This window comes from Alligator mississippiensis, chromosome 2, assembly GCF_030867095.1.
Source record: "Alligator mississippiensis isolate rAllMis1 chromosome 2, rAllMis1, whole genome shotgun sequence".
NCBI lineage: Eukaryota > Metazoa > Chordata > Crocodylia > Alligatoridae > Alligator > Alligator mississippiensis.
Genome location: NC_081825.1, coordinates 27,085,767 through 27,102,603, shown reverse-complemented (window position 1 = coordinate 27,102,603; position 16,837 = coordinate 27,085,767). Strand labels below are relative to the sequence as shown.

At 41.1% G+C, this 16,837-nt stretch overlaps 1 protein-coding gene across 1 annotated transcript in view; it reads right to left on the bottom strand.

Annotated features, from left to right (window-relative positions):
- LOC109280672 (golgin subfamily A member 4) overlaps window positions 1-16,837 on the bottom strand; it is a 170,699-nt gene that overhangs the window by 140,038 nt on the left and 13,824 nt on the right. The window contains exon 4 of the mRNA XM_059721155.1: window positions 1,525-1,590. Within this exon, the coding sequence (XP_059577138.1) occupies window positions 1,525-1,590 (66 nt within the window). The remainder of the gene's footprint in view (window positions 1-1,524; window positions 1,591-16,837) is intronic.

The window sequence follows — 16,837 nt, the reverse complement described above, 5'->3', positions numbered from 1 at the left end:
AGCCCACAGAGCTCTCCACAGGTCTAGAAATTTGATGGCAGGAGAACAGTGCCATCACTCCCCTACTGCTGAATAGCCAGACCCACTGGGCCCGGTTCCTGTTCCTAGCATGTGGGCAGCAGAAGGGAGGAGTGCCAGGCTCCTGGGACCCAATCCTGGCACATAGCACATAGGGGTGGCAACAGAACCCCAGGGACCAATCCTCCTACCCGGGCCCAATCCTGGCACCTTGGGCAGGGAGGGAGTGGTGCTGGGCCCCAAGGCCAGATCCAGGTCACAGATGAGCCCTGCACCATTTGACTAACCTATAGGCCAGAAGGTTGAACGCCACTTCTCTAACATATCACTGTTGCTAAATGTGGTTCTATTCTTTTTGCTAAGTTTCCAGCCTGTAAACTTTTGCAACTGTTATATGGGCTACCCTTGCCCTTCTTTCCGACATCTGTTTCAGACCCTTCTTTTTCTTTAGAAGTATAGTAGATCTTGTACAAATCAGAGATGCATTAGTATGCCCTTTTAGTTTATTACAGAGGGTTAAATCTGGCCTTTATTAAATAAGGGTAGAAAATAATTTTGTCCTACAGGACTGTTAATAAGGATACCTCAACTATTCTCAACTTTTCTACAAATCCCTTTTACCTTGGTCAGTCAATGAAGGTGCAATTCTGTTGAAACCTATGCCTTCAGTGGGAATCCCAAGCAAACGGTCGCTTCAGAATCAAGTGCTCACCCTCTTTAGGCCTTTATAATTTACAAATTTGACATAAAAACGGCAATCATATACCCACTTTCAAAAAGTACAGTAGACACTTCCATTTTCTATTTATATATAGATTTGTGTTCCTAATTTTGGACACAGGACTTAAAAACCAGGTTAACAGAGTAATAAAGCAGGGATAAAGTTTCCCTACTCCAGTGATGCAGTCCATCATAATTAGTAGCCATTAGCCAAACACAGACACCCTTGCAGCAAGTGAGGGTATCAAATTTTCTAGAGTTTCTCCACAACTTGATATTTCTTATTTTCAGGAGTAAAAATTACATCGACATAATGGTCCATGGTAGCCAGATTATGCTTTCTTTTTAAAATCCCATTACCAAAAACATAATCAGTGCATTATTCTGAGCTGGGTTATTCTTAATATCTAAAGATGCAAAAGCTATATTTCATGGAAGTGGCACTTCTTTGTTAATTTGTAAGGATTTTCTAATCAGAGTAAAGAAAATTTACACACCAATATAGATTGTCCAAATTAATGACGTTGGATTTCCACTATGCACTGACACTTTACAAAAAGCAGCAGCAGAAAATTGTACATTAAAAGGGAAGTAAATTTAAAGCAAATGAATAGACAAGTTCCAGATATGGTGCCTATATCTACAAAATTAGAATTTATCATTTAGGATTAAAATTAGATTTTTTTGCATAAAAATAGGCCTCTGAAAATTAAGGCAAACACCATTAAATTACAAGGTCAGTATTAAAGGATAAACTTGCGTATGGCTATTGCTCAGTACATTTACCTTCTCCTCTATTTCTTTGAGTTGCCGCTTTTGAAGTTCTATTTTATCTTCTAGCTCTCGAATCCGCTGAAACAAAGCAAAGCAGAAGAAATTTTTTATTTTTCAAACTAATTCATGTTCAGTAAATGTAAATCATATATATATATTTAATGGATGGAAATATTCTCATTGATACAGAACTCTTTCTACTGAGAAATGTATATAGACAATGTTATGGATCATTGGATACGTCGTTATCTGCAGTAAGTAAGAATTTACTGGCAAAGGATATGCCTTTCCGACTAAACACCTACCACTGCATTCACTCTAGCTTTTATGGTGTCACTACACATCTATGTGATACATTTGGACTTTCCTAGTAGTCATTTCACATTGAGATTTAAGAAGCAGCTTTATAGCTGGTCATTTGTAGACAAGCTTGCACTGAGTGGAAGAGGCAGAAGACTATTTGCCTCACCTCAGCCTCTTGACCACCTAAACTTGGACTCAGTAACAGATCCATTCATCTAAAACCTGGAAAAGACTCAGTTGAACATCCAGTCTTACTTCCTCCATAATACATGAAAGAGCCTTACCTAATGCTTGTTGCATCAATCCCATAATTCTTTTGAAGGTATAGCATAACATTTATAAAGATTCCACCCTGAAATAGATATCAAACTCATGGACAAATGTCTATTGTTACATCCTGTCTATTACAATACATGCAGAGAGAAGTAGTTAGCAGTGTTGGTCTGAAGTCAGGCTGATATATTTGCACCTGGTAGACTATAGATTCATAGATGTTAGGGTCAGAAGGGACCTCAATAGATCATCAAGTCCGACCCCCTGCATAAGCAGGAAAGAGTGCTGGGTCTAAATGACCCCAGCTAGATACTCGTCTAACCTCCTCTTGAAGACCCCCAGGGTAGGGGAGAGCACCACCTCCCTTGGGAGCCCGTTCCAGACCTTGGCCACTCGAACTGTGAAGAAGTTCTTCCTAATGTCCAGTCTAAATCTGCTCTCTGCTAGCTTGTGGCCATTGTTTCTTGTAACCCCCGGGGGCGCCTTGGTGAATAAATCCTCACCAATTCCCTTCTGTGCCCCCGTGATGAACTTATAGGCAGCCACAAGGTCGCCTCTCAACCTTCTCTTGCGGAGGCTGAAAAGGTCCAGTTTCTCTAGACCTTGTCAGTTTCTCTAGACCTATAGACAAATTAGAGATGTATAGCATAAGTTTTTGTGAGCTGACTTCATTGACAGTTAAAACATAGGATTATCTTGAAATTCACAGAGATGGGAATATGTCACAACAGACCTATTTATTCATTATTGTTTATTTTAATTATTTTTTATTTATTTATTTAGAAAGGAATTATCTCTAAGTCAAGATAGGTTCAAATATCTGAACATATCTGTATTTATTAGGGCTGTACAAAGCTTTGGTCGCTGATTTGATTCGGCAGACATTTGACCCAATTTAGCAGCCGAATCTCCAAATCCGAATTGAATCAGGAGACCCTTTAAGCTCTCCAAATCAAACTGGAACCCTTTGAATTAGAACCCTTTCAATTGATTTGGAGAGATTCAGACATAGACACAGCTTTATATGTTTTTCTACATACCTCAAGGTACCAGGCGTCTTGTGAATGCTGAGGTGGATGGAGCATCCCACAGGAATGCAGGGGTGGGGTGTCCCCCCAGCAAAACCGGAAGTAGACCAGAAGCACTTCCAGTCTACTTCTGGGTCCACCAGAGAGCATGCAGGGGACCCCCTCCACACTCCACACCCCCCAGCTTGGTGACTGGTGCCTCTTGGGTCTGGGGAGCACCCAGGGTTACCCCATAGCCTACTGCCAAGACAAGGGCATGTGGGGGGGTCCCACACCAAGCACATGGGGCCCGCCCCACGCTCCTGTGAGATGCTTCATCCGCCCCACCATCTCAGCGCTCAAGAGCCATGCCTAGTACCTTAAAGTATGTAGAAAAAGCATTTAAACTGTCTCTATGGCTGAATTGCTGATTCCCCAAATCAACATCGAATCTTCAGATTTGGATTCGGCTGAATTGAATTGGCACAGTGATCCAAATCAACAAATCGAATCACTGTCCCCCAAATTAGACTGAATCAAATCAAATATGGCCCACTTCACACACCCCTACTATTTATCCCTGTTTAAGATGGTATTCTGTACACATGTATATGGACAAGTGGCCAGCAATAGCATCTACAAAAGCACAAGGTCATTCACAGACATTCAAATAATCATGCGATGGGTTCTGATACTGCAGTCTCACGAGTTGAGCCTCCTGCCATGCCACATGTCCCTTGCAGGATGCACAATTATAGGGATCAGGGACAGATCCCAATTAGTCGAGTGATGGCAGCTTTGCTGCCAGTTGCAGTGGAAGAGAGACTCCTTTGGGTGCTAGGTGTAGGGATCAAGGCTTCCAATTAGCAGAACCAAGGTGTTTTTGTATGTGGGGTTTAAAATCCCCAGCAGGGGGATCCCCTTGGCTCTGCCCATTGGGATTCCTGATCCCCAACACTCAGCAGCCCCAGGAGGTTTAAACTCTCTGCAGCTCCCCTCCCTTGGAACCAGGGCTGCCCCAGGCCAGTTGGAGACCTGGGGCTGCCCTGAGGCTGGTGACAACAAATCCGATGACTAGAGACCCAGAGATGTCCCAGGCTAGTGTAGACAATCAGCTGGTTGCCAGCTCTTGGCTGGTTGGACACCCAGGGCTATTAGGGACTGATTTTGACAATCGGGTCCCAGGCATGTATGTGATATGTGGACTGGCCACACATTCAGTTTCAGGCACCATATCTCAAAGATGTTCAACATGACATATGGAACATCTTTGTGGCTGGTTTGCCATTTTACGGTCCTTTAAAATGTCACTGTTGCCATTATGGCATGAGTAACTTGTGAATTGCACGATAAATGTCATGAGCGCCAGGAACCTTAACCTTTCTTTCATTCTTGATTTTAAACATTGTGCAAGTGGACTAAAACTCTCATTGTATCATGCTGCATTATAGAGACATTGACAGATATAGTTATTTCCAAAATAATTGGAAAATACAAACCAAGTTGCTGCTATATAAGAAGCAAATAGACCTTTGATTGCAATAACAAATCCCCTAAGCAAAGTTGAAATAATATCACTCTTCCTTTATTAGATTTGAATTGATTCAAACTTAATCTAGTGAGGCAAGTCTATCAAGTGATCATTTTTATGCATAATTCAAGGATTATGCTGTCACCAGAAAAAAGCAGCCTTCTTATAAGAAACTAAACTAAGCCTGAGGGGCTGAGGACCTAGAGACAATATGCTGAGGGGTGAAGGAATCACTCTCGTAGACTGTGGCAGCCTCCCAAATTTAAAATAACAACAAAAGGTGTGGCAGGAGAGCACAGGTAGGTACTCTGGTTTACTAGAGAGGAGAAGAAACAGTAGTGTAGTGATGTGTAATGAGGTGACACATCTGCCTTCAGTGGTGGTTTCCATTATACCAGGGATGGGCAAAATACAGCCCACAGGCCAGATCCAGCCCACCAATTGATTGGATCCAACTCACAGGATCCAGAGCTCTGCTACAAGCTGAACCCCACCCACCCACTCCCCCACAACCACCCAGGTCAGCCTGTGCCTCGCTCCCAGCCATGCCCACCAGCCCTAGTCCTGGCCAGCACACACAGCTTCCCAGCAGGGCTGCTCCCAGTGTCATCTAGGTACTGACCAGTTCCCCCCACTTCCAGTGGCTCCTCCTGTCCCTGCTGCACTGCTTCAGGTCAGGGGGAACCTGCAACCTGATGGCTTCAAAATAAAATTAAATTATTTTATAGTAGGTGCTTGATTTTTAGTATATGATTTGTTTTATCCAGGATTTGTTAAAAAGATATCTTCTAAAAGATTTTGTGTGTGCGGCCCTCGACAGCTCACCTAAACTTGTTAGGTGACCCTTCAACCAAAATCATTTCTCACCCCTGTATTATACCCACAGCATAACTGAGGAGGGATGACCAGGACAGCAGGCAGAACCACCTTTGGGAAAGGGTGCAAAACCAGCTGCCACTGCATCTGGTGACTGGCTACGCTGCTGCAACCAGAAGTATAGCAGCCAGTGCTGCCCAGAGGACAAAGCTGCCCTTTACCCCACTGGTGCAACCTGATGGCTACCTCTGTCAAAAGGTATAAAAACTATGTAACGTGTGTGTGTTGTTGGAGAACAGAGGTGAGAGGGCTCATATAGAGGGAACTGAGCCCTCTCAACTCTATCCTCCAATAATGGTTTAAAAAGTTTCACTTACATATGAAAGCTAAAAATATAAGTGAACCAGACTAGTGAAACAGCAGCATCTACAGAAGCTGTGATTATCTAACATGAAGTAATACCAACAGAAAAGAAATTGTCCTTTAAAATTATATAGATGATGACAATGATGATTAAGTGACCAGAGATAAGAGAGGCAGATGGACAACTGGAGTGGTTTCATGCTTTGTTTAAAGCTTCCATTACTGGTAAAAGTCAAAAAGAAGATTTTGGACTAGATGAGCTAGTATTCTAGTCTTATAACCCTTGCAGCCCTAAAGTTAAGAGCCATCCATTGGGCTGCATGAGTGGCCATGTTAGGCACAAAATAGACAGTAGCATACCTAGGGCAGGGCAACTTGGGCTGCTGCCCCAAGAATGTACTTTCTGGGTGAGAGAAGGGGAAAAAAATGTGTAATTATACTGGAAGGATGAAAACAGCTACCCGCATGTGCTGCAGCTTCCCCAGCACCCAGTTGTGTTATTACATCTCTAAAAATACATTAATGTCATGTCCTCTTATTGCTGATGGTGGAAGGAGATGCAAAATGGAGATGCAAAGAGCTGCAGTCAGTCAAATATTTGTGCAATGAGGCCTACTCGCCTGAAAAAGGTGAATAGACATCAGTAACAATGTCAGCACCAATTCTTAATATGATTTACCACACTTGCACTCCAAATAATCATGCAGTAAAAAAAAAGTATTCCATCAACTAATTTTGTTAATAGCGATGGAAATGTCAATGAGCAAGGCTCACAATACCTACTGTTGGAAGGTTTGTAAATGGGACCCTGCTAACCATTCCCAGCATGGTCATTCCCTCCACCCATACATCCCACAAAGATCCCACAGGTCGCTGTAATGTTGCAAGTAACTTTATGCTGGTCCACCACAACAGGGTGAATAGTATGTTCATTGGTATCCTTTGGGCTGGAAGGTGGGGGGGGGGGGCAGGATTTCCTGTCATACTGAACAGGTGCTTCTAAGTAGAAGCAACTGTACAAAGAACCTACTGCTGTACCAATATCTTCCAGCAGATGTCTCTGCAAGTCAACATAGGATAGCAACTTGCAAGTACAGTTCAATCATTAGAAATTATACAAATATAAAATAAAACGTAACTGGTTTGACAGACCAAAAATGCTTCAGAAATTAAACCTACGACTAGCTATTTATTACTAAATTACACATTAGGCAAAAACGCATGATATATATATATATATTATACATATGTCATAAAATGTTTTGTTTATATTCACATTAGCAAAACTAGGTGGCACTCAGACACTACAAGACCTTAGAAATGCCATAGCTCTACATAACAAAGACCTGAAGCTGGTTAACTAAATGCCTACACTCTTAGAAGAGGCCTATCACTGAAAAGCTATTAAAGCATTCACTACATCTATAATTATATTTATAATTTATTTCCTGAAACAGAACATTAAAAGGTTAATACACCATTGATTATTCTCTTCTGATTTTATAAAGATGGATCTCATTTATAAATAGGTTCTATAATCACAGTTAGTCCCCTGCTCTCGATAACAATCTGAGCCAAAACCTCAAATCCCTAAAAATCCATTGGAATACAGAATAATCTTTGGACCCCATCTTGTCCTCTACTCTGACAGCACAAAGAAGCTGTAAATCTACCATAAGAGAGCAATTTAGGAACTTTCCAATATGAAGGAATCAGATGACACAGGGCCAGCATTGTTGTTTCCAACAACACAGAGCTTCTGATAACACAGGTTTAGATAAATCAGTTTGTACTTTTGAACCAAAGGCCATAAATAATGGACGTGACATTGGAAAGAGTAACATTGTGCCTTCAGCTATTCAATATTCTTGAATGGATAAATCAAAATAATAAAAACAATTATGCCATTTTTACTGAGTAATAGCATGGATTGCAACCCCAGAACCACACATAAATAAATTATTAGAGGGCAGGTAGCAGAATATCAATCCATCTGTATTAGGAGGTTGTTTTCCCCGAGGAAAGGGCCCTGAAGTCAATGCAAGTTTTTCTAGATTGACTTCAGTGATCCATCACTTCTTCATAGAAGGTGATCAGTCAACTCAGCCCTAACAATGATCTGTCATAATTTTGAGATCTTTAGGTTGGGGTCATATTTCTGAATATAAAAACTTTAAATGAAAATGAGACATTGAAAAGTGCCCATATCATGAAAGAGGATAGGCTGCATGACTGCTATTTAAAAAAAAAATGTTTACCCTCATTCATCTTACTCTGCTCTCTGTCTTTTTTTTTTGTCTTTGTGGAGAATAGACTAGAATAGATAAATCCTCTTATTTCATTCTCTCTCTCTCTCATTTTGATCTTTGATCCAACTCCACTATCAGCTGCTCTGGCTTTCCTTCTACGCTTTTTCTAATTAGTGATATCCTGTTTTTACCCAATTCATTCACATTTTTCCCCGACTATAACCATCCTTCTCAACCTTGCCTTTTTTTTTTTCCTTTCACAGTTTTCATCTTACTCTTCCTGCTATGTTTTCTTCTTCACTACACAGGATATGCCCTAAGACAGAACAGCCAGACTGAGATGATTTCTCAAGTGACATTCCCCTTAGTTTATTGTTTCTCGATGTTGCCGTTTTTGTTTCTCTCTTAGCACCTGCTTAATTTATCCTAGCAAAGCAGATGAACATTTATTCTAGATTACTATATTACTCCCAAACTGTAGAAGGTGCTGTAGAAGATGTGTGTGTGCGTGTTCATATATGTAAGTCCAACGACTGCATAGACCTGGTGCTAAGCCAAGGTGTTCATTCCCTTTGTGTCTTGCATCAAATAACCTACTTTCCTATTTTAACAAGTACTGGAACACTAAGAAAAATCATGGTCAAGATCAGTTAGTTTGGTTATGAAACATTATCTTAGCAATGCTGTTGTATTAGGAAAACAGAAAACATAAGAATGTACTAATTAGGGGGAAAGAAATCACCTTGCAAGTTCCTATGACTCATTCTTATTGGATTTACATTCATCAGCAAGTCCAAGAAAACAATTTGGTAATTTTAGCACAAAGCAGACAAAGAAGGATTTGCTAAGCTGCTTAAGGCCTCAGCTCAGAAACGTTGAAAAGGTTCTGTTTGATGCACATTTACAGGCTATGCACTATGGATGGGCTATTTCAAAGACAAATAATACTTTGCATCCAACATGCACTCAAGAATGCCTCTAATTCTGAAGCAGAAATTAACAAGGGAAATGTTTTACCCTTGAAAAATGGTAAGAAGCAATACTTTATTTTCTTTTGCTATCTTCTCATTTTAGCAGCTTAACAATGGTAATGAACATGTGTTAGATCTTTAATAATGTTCAATAAAGAATAATTTTCAGTAGAAATGTAAAGACCTAGATATTTCAGATACAGGATAACAAATATTATGACAAAATGATTTGTCTTTAGTAATTACTCATATTGCTAAACTGATGGGTAAACTTCATTTATAGAAATACATACCATTCTTTCTGCCTGCTGGTGATAACAGTTGTTTTTTATTTACATCTCCTAAACTAAGCTTGTTTAACTCTCGTAACACACATCTAATACATCTGTTTAACAACTTGCAAATCTAAATTCACTCCATCTTAATGTTTTGGATCAATATATTGTGTATTAAATGGCATGGTCTGGTTCAAATAGCTCAGTTAGAAGAGGACATCATCAGAAAATCTTTACTTTATAAATATTTCAGTACTGCATGCTGTACATCAGGGAAGCTTCAAGACTTTCCTGATGCACTTTCTTTATATCTTCCATTCACAAAAACAGATGCATGTGCTCAGCTTCTTTGGACTTGATTATTCAAAGCTGACTTCAATACAAGATAAGAAGGCATAGTACCTTTCAAGATGGACTCAGTCCCTTGCAAGGGCCCTCAATTATTAAACTATTCTTCTCTTCCCCCTTTAGGTAGGACAACAAGGATTCAAATAATAGCACTACTTCATATTATACTGGGTGTCCTCTTATTTTGCTTAAAGAACCAAAACTTGTGATAATTTTAAGCATACAGACACAATAACAAGACAGCATTTTGGACATACTCTACCATCCTGAATCTAATTACAGTTCTTTATTTATGTAGCAGGTAATTTAATCCTATTCCTTCCTCTCTACTGCAACCCCTACCAAGAAAATCCATTTAATTATTACTGAAGTAAGAGCATTATTCTCATTAATCTTTATTATGCATCTTTAGTTCCTGCTTGTCTTCCTAAATAGAATGAATCTTTCAGGATCTCCATGGATGCATTTCATTGTACAAAAATTAACATGTGATACTACATTTGTCTTGGTAGTACATATGATGTTTATTAAAGCTGTGTAAAGCTTTGGTCGCTGATTCAATTCGAATAATCAGCTTGATTCAGCAGCTGAATCTCCAAATCCAAACTGAATCAGGAGACCCTTTAATCTCTCTGAATCAAAGCCTCTGAATCAATTCGGAGAGATTCAATGATTCAGACACAGACACAGCTTTATATGTTTTTTCTACGTACCTCAAGGTACCAGTCGCAGCTCGTGAATGCTGAGATGGTGGGGCGGATGGAGCGTCCCACGAGACCATGGGGTGGGGGGGTCCCCCGTGAGCTCGGCCATGAACCCAGAAGTGGACCAGAAGTACTTCCAGACCCAGGAGGCATCAGTACTTCCAGTCCACTTCCAGGTCCACTGCTGAGCAACTGGTGCCTGCTGGGTCTGGAGGGGCACCTGGGATCCCCCGTAGCCAATCGCTGAGCCAGGGAGTGCAGTTGGGGGGGGGGGGGTGTTGGTTTCCCCTGCATGCTTGGCGGTGGACCTGGAAGTGAACCAGAAGTACTTCCAGACCCAGGAGGCACCGGTACTTCCAGTCCACTTCCAGGTCTGCTGCTGAGCATGGGGGACCTGCCCATGCTCCTGTGGGATGCTCCATCCGCCCCACCATCTCAGCGTTCCCGAGCCACACCCGATACCTCGAGGTACATAGAAAAAACATATAAAGCTGTGTCTATGACTGAATCGCTGATTCTCCGAATCAGAATCAAATTTCCAGATTCAGATTTGGCTGAATTGAACTGGGACAGTGATCCAAATCAGCTAATTGAATCACTGTCCCCCAAATCAGGCCTAATCCCAATCGAATACAGCCTACTTCACGCTAATGTTTATTAACACAACTCATCTTCAATGATCATTTTTGTCACAAGCTGATATTGGACTATTTGCTGCACTTTATTGTGTACCTAATTACTCATATAGCTTCATATTAGTATTGATGCCCCTTTAATTTATGCTTTAAATATATTATTAAATTAATATTACCATATTTACTTGAACATAAGACATCCCTAAATACAAGGCAACCCCCCAATAATTAGATTCTATATATGGAATATTTATAAATTTGCTATAATTTTCCAGTTATAGAACCTAAGTATTGGAAGGTTGTCTTGACTCCCTCCCCCAATGCACTTCTTGCCCTCTGCTCTATCCACTTCTCCTCCGCAGCCTGCCTGCCACCTGCACTCCCCCCCACCCTCAGCTCCCCATAGTTCCCCTCCTGCTCCCTCCAGTCTCTGCCTTTCTTCCCCTCCAGGTCCCCAGTCACCTCCTCTTCTAGGGATGGGTGGGGCTCCAGAAGGTGCAGAGGGAAAGCAGAAGGAGGGGCAGGAGGCTGCTGTGGGTCTGACTCTGGCCCCAACCCAGGCTCAGGGCCAGAGTCAGAGACACAGCAGCTGCCTGCTCCCCACTCTACTTCATATGTGATTTTAAGATAAGGGTTTTTTCCCTGCATGCTGACTGGGGGAAAAAGAAACTTGTCTTGTATTTGAGTAAATACGTTAACACAAGAATACCAACAAATACATTATTTTGCACGATACCAGTTCAATTTTCAGAATAATTACATCTATATATAAACTGTTGGACTTCAGAAACAGAAATAAAGTTGAGCTTCTTAAAATTATGGAAAAGTTAAGATACTCATTGTATGCCAATAGAACAAAAATTGGTTAGCATTGGTTAGTATTTAATTTAGAATTATTTTCATTCAGGTACTTGAACAGTACTTTCTTAATGAAGCCATATTTACCATTATGCATAGGTATGAAAATTATTGGATTTTCCAAAAATAAATCTTTGCATTATCAGAACTTTAAAATAACAATAACAATAAGACCCTGATTTTTAAAATTGCCAGCTACCTAGGATTTCTTCCACTGACTATACTTGGAGCTTCGGTACTCAGTGGGTACATCTACAAGTGCCATTAAGGCAATGTGATAAGTTCCAGTTCAGGTCACACCAGAGTTAATTGCTCCCAGGCATAGCATTTACATGTGCGCCACAGATCGCAGTAGTTTGAGCTGGGGTGGAGCAGTCCCGAGGGATCAGCCCCAGGCTCCAGGAGATGGTGTCAAGTGGTGGAGGGTGTCGAGTGGCAGAGGGGTGGGCTGGAGCATGAGAGTGCCCAAAGAGCAGAGCCATGTGGCTAGGCAACAGACAAGGATCTGGCCCCCTGCTGCCCAGGCTGACTGAATGCAATGTATGCCCAGGTCAGCATTTACACATGCCCAACAGTACTCCTCTTACAACAGTGAAAATTAGTTTGTTGCAGTCTAATAGCATCATGTGTAGACTGTGATGCTATACCAGCAGCAAATTAGTCTACTGTGCAGTTAAGCACACCTGTAGACACAGGCACTATTTCCAAAAATGGAGACTTCAAGTTTTCTTCAGCACAAACTCCCTTAGAATTTTATTTCCGGGAATTCCCAAATCCCTCCAGAGCTCGTTTAGCACTGAAATACTGATACAATGGGCAGACTGTTTTTGCACATGCTTTGTAGTTACTGGACCACACCCAGGAGATCAATTCAGAGTGCTGACAAGCCTCACAATAAGTAATGAAAGCAGGATCGATCAAAAATATAAACATTCAAGTCAGGCGTACAATGAAGATATTGTAAAATAAGGAACTGCTGTAGCAAGTAAATTTGGCTTTTATCTATCTAATAACTCATCTGTATTATGAATGGTTTATTCTAGTAGCACTAAAGATTAGAAATGCTCAGCTCATATTTCTTTGTAGAGAATGCAAGATAAGTGTTATTAAAACAACTATGGTATGTTTGAAGCATGTATATTAAAGGTAGTTAGATGAGACTTAAAAACAACTCCTCATCAATACCAAAACCTTACTACAATGATCTTTCTTAAACCCAATAGCAAAATATAGCAACATTCTAAGATAAGAGGCATCAGGATATGGAAGGGAAGATGCTAAAAGCCCTGTGAGTATGAGGGTTAAGAAGTGTACACCAGCATATTAACAGCTAGCTCCAAAGCTTATCACCTATTGTATTGCTTTACTTCGGATGAGAAAAGCATGTTCAAGGCTGGTATTTGGACAGAATTAGATTTAGTTAGCTGGGATCCATTGCTAAATTAATTGAGATTATGCTGTTCTACAAATTTGGGCAAGTAAGGTACATACATTTTCCCCTTTATTATACTGTGTCCTACTAATAAAACAGATTAATGACTATAACTGAAAAAAAATTGATGCTCCTTCCGCTTTAACTCATTATGTAGGCAAGTGGAGAAGAGCAGTAGCTAAATTCACCTGAGATCTGTCTGGACTTGTTCAGTGCTAAAGGAAGTAAATCCAAGGCCTCTGTATCAGGTTTTAAGCACAAAAAGAAAAAGAGAAACCATTAAAACCCAAGTTTGCATTCTGAACACATGGGGTTTTGGAATTCTTGAATATGCAAGGAGATATCTAGCCCCATAGATCTGATAAACTAGCCTCCTTCGCTGATGGATGTGAAAGGAGCAATGCCTTCTTCCCAGACAGGATCCACTTACTCTGACTGTTGTAGGAAAATGGCTTTTGGAATCTCATACACAGATATCTTGTTTGACTCTGAAGGTAAAATAGAAGAGCTCGTCAAACCAGAAGCAAGAAGGGAGACAAGTGAAATTAGAAATCAATTTTTTCTATCTTAACATAATGACCAGACTAACAGAAATTAAGATATAGTAGCATCTACTTCTGAAGTAGGGACCTTACTTATTACTACATTTGAAAGTAAAGCTATCTATGAGATAGCAGCTTGGGGATATAGCCATTGTTGTGCAGAATGAGAATAATTCTTCATATTCTGCTCAGATCCGTTCAAGAGTAACTTCCTTCCTTAACTGTGATGTACTACAGAATGTGATGTACTACTGAAGTTGTATGACTAAATCCACTTTTTAAAGTAAACCTGGTTAAATCATTTATAGTTGGGAGTGCTGATTATCTTAGCTTTCCACCTTAGGATATGTATTATGTCTGGGATAGTAAAAATATTATTCCTGGATATTTTTTAATATTCTTTGCCTCTGCAAAACTGGAGCTAACCTCAAATATCTATTCTAGATATTTTGTGAAATGCCCTTCATTTTGTATGTAGGGAGTGAGGAGGTGACAGATATATCGCTTTCCTTCTTTCGCTGAAGATTTCATAAAAGGAAGATGGACAGATGAGATTGCTGGGGGAAATTACTGTTTTGCATTAATAAATCTGTCTCACTCTCCAACTGACAGCAACCATTTCTGGAACTGGGTGCATATCAATTGGCTGTACCTTAAGGATTTTCTAGCCTTCTCTTTGACAGGAAAGAGAAAAAATTATACTGTTATACTAATTTTATTAGACTTCTGTTTGTGGATGTTTTGAATTAATCAATCCTAATATAAAGCCAGATTCTGCTCACATTACATACATCCTTACTCCAGAAGCAGCCTTAATCAAATCGGTGGGAATGCTTACGAAGTAAGGTCTTATGCAGTGCAACTCAGAGTGGGAAAAATCTACCCTGACAAATGTGTTAATTTCAGTAAATTAATATATTATAGTTACTGGGTATTTATAGATGTAGCTTTTTTTATTAAACATGCTCGATTAAATGATATTTATCGTTGCTACCTTTGCTTTAGTTACTAATTACATTGCATTATATGCAACTGCTTTACTATTCAGTGTTGTAGCTACAACATGGTAGTCCCTTTCCATTCAACATTTATTTACTTTGAAGCTTCCTATACCCCAAATTATTCCTCCGAACAAAATCTTTGTAGTGACTTTGGAAAGTTGCCAAATACGCAACAATCATGTCACAGAACTGGCAAAGGTGCAATTAAATTCTTTTCAATGAAGCTCTCCACACAAACAATATGCATGCCACTGGCTTTCAGAGAGCCAAACAGCACAACAACATAACAAGACACTGGTTTTTTGGCAGTAGGAGCAGTTGGAATGCCCACACCCTACTGCTAGAAGCAAATATCACAAGCTGCTCACAACAGATTTCTAATTAACATATTTTGCCTCCTACAAATATAAAGGCTGGTGGAAATCAATGAGTATCCACAGAATTCAATGGAGCAACACCAGTTTGCACTAGGCGAGGATCTGGCCCCAAATCTGCATGTTTAATAAAAGCCAGGAATGTCTTAATGAGCAGATATAATTACACTGTGCATGTAATTTGGATCTATAGAGATCTGATTTCCTTAAAGCACAGTAGATGTACATGAATGAGCCTTTTAATATGCTAATGAGTCTTATGCATATACATCCCCAAATTCTCAAGATGACACAATACTGCCATAGTGAAATATATTGAATGTACCCAAACTCCAAAAACCATATTTCAAATGTATTTACTAGGAGCAAAGCCAATATTTGATGGCTGAGAAATCAGTCCTTGTGTTTAGATCAAAAGGCATTTGAAGAACTGTAAAAGGTTACCCTTTTTGCTCCTCTTCCTCTTTCCACTCCATGACACACCTCTGGCTAGGTCACGGATGGGCAATTATTTTGGGTGCAGGGCGGCTTACTGAGTTTTGGTAAGCTGTTGAGGGCCGCGTGGGTAGCCCCACCCCTTGACATGTGCCTTGCCCCCTGGTTGCCATCTTGGGACTAGAAATCCCAACCTTAACCTCTGACCTTTGCCACCAGAACTCCCCACCCTTGCCCCTGGATGTACTCCTTTGGTGAAGATGATTTGCCATCTTCAAATGGGAACAAAACCCCAAATTATATACTAAAAAAATCAAACAACCATTATAATATATTTTAATTTAATTTAAAAAATATTTTTGTCCTGATTTGTGTGCATTTGTGTTGTATATGTAAAAGTGAGTGCATAATAGCTCAAAATGCAGATTTACTCTTGTATAGTGTGTGGGGTATGCAGGGGTGTTGGGGGTACCACCCATAGGTAGGTGGATGTAGGGTTTGTGGTAAGCTGTGGATGGGTGGGTTTGGGGGGGGGTTGTGGGGATGTGTGGATGTGTGTGTATGGGTATAGTATTTGTGGGGTATGTGATTGTGTGTTGGGGAGGGTGTGGCTGTGGGGTTTGTGGGAAGGGTTTGAGGGTATGTGTGGTGTCCATGGGAGCCCCCATGAGCTGGTCAGCACCCACCCCCACACCACAAGAGCCCAGAGTCCAAGCGCCCTGCAGTGCCTCCCTGCCACTGCCAACAGCATGCCCTGTGCCCACTCTGCACTGCCCACCAGGGGTGTCCTGCCACCCCTGTGCATGCAGCGGTAGCATCTGGGACAAACGGACACAGCCGTGACCTTGGATGCCCCGCGCAGGGTCTGGGCTTGCCAGTTCAGGCTGAGCAGCAGCAGCAGTGGCAGCAGCAGCTGGGCACAAGCTGCTGCTTGGCATGGGGGAAAGAGGTCCCTCTCCCTCACCACCACCAGGCAGTTTTTGGTACAGCTGCCCTGCGGTTCTGTCACCGCTGCCTCTGGGCTGCCCTGCAGCTGCTCCACACTGTCACTGCTGCCGCGCTGGGCAGCCCAGAGGTGGCAGTGATGGAGCCATAGGGCAGCCTGGAGCAACATGGGCTCCGGGTGGTCACACCAAAAACTTCCTGGCAGTAGCAATAGGAAAAGGCCACTTCCCTCATGCCAAGCAGCAGTTTCTGCCCAGCTGCGG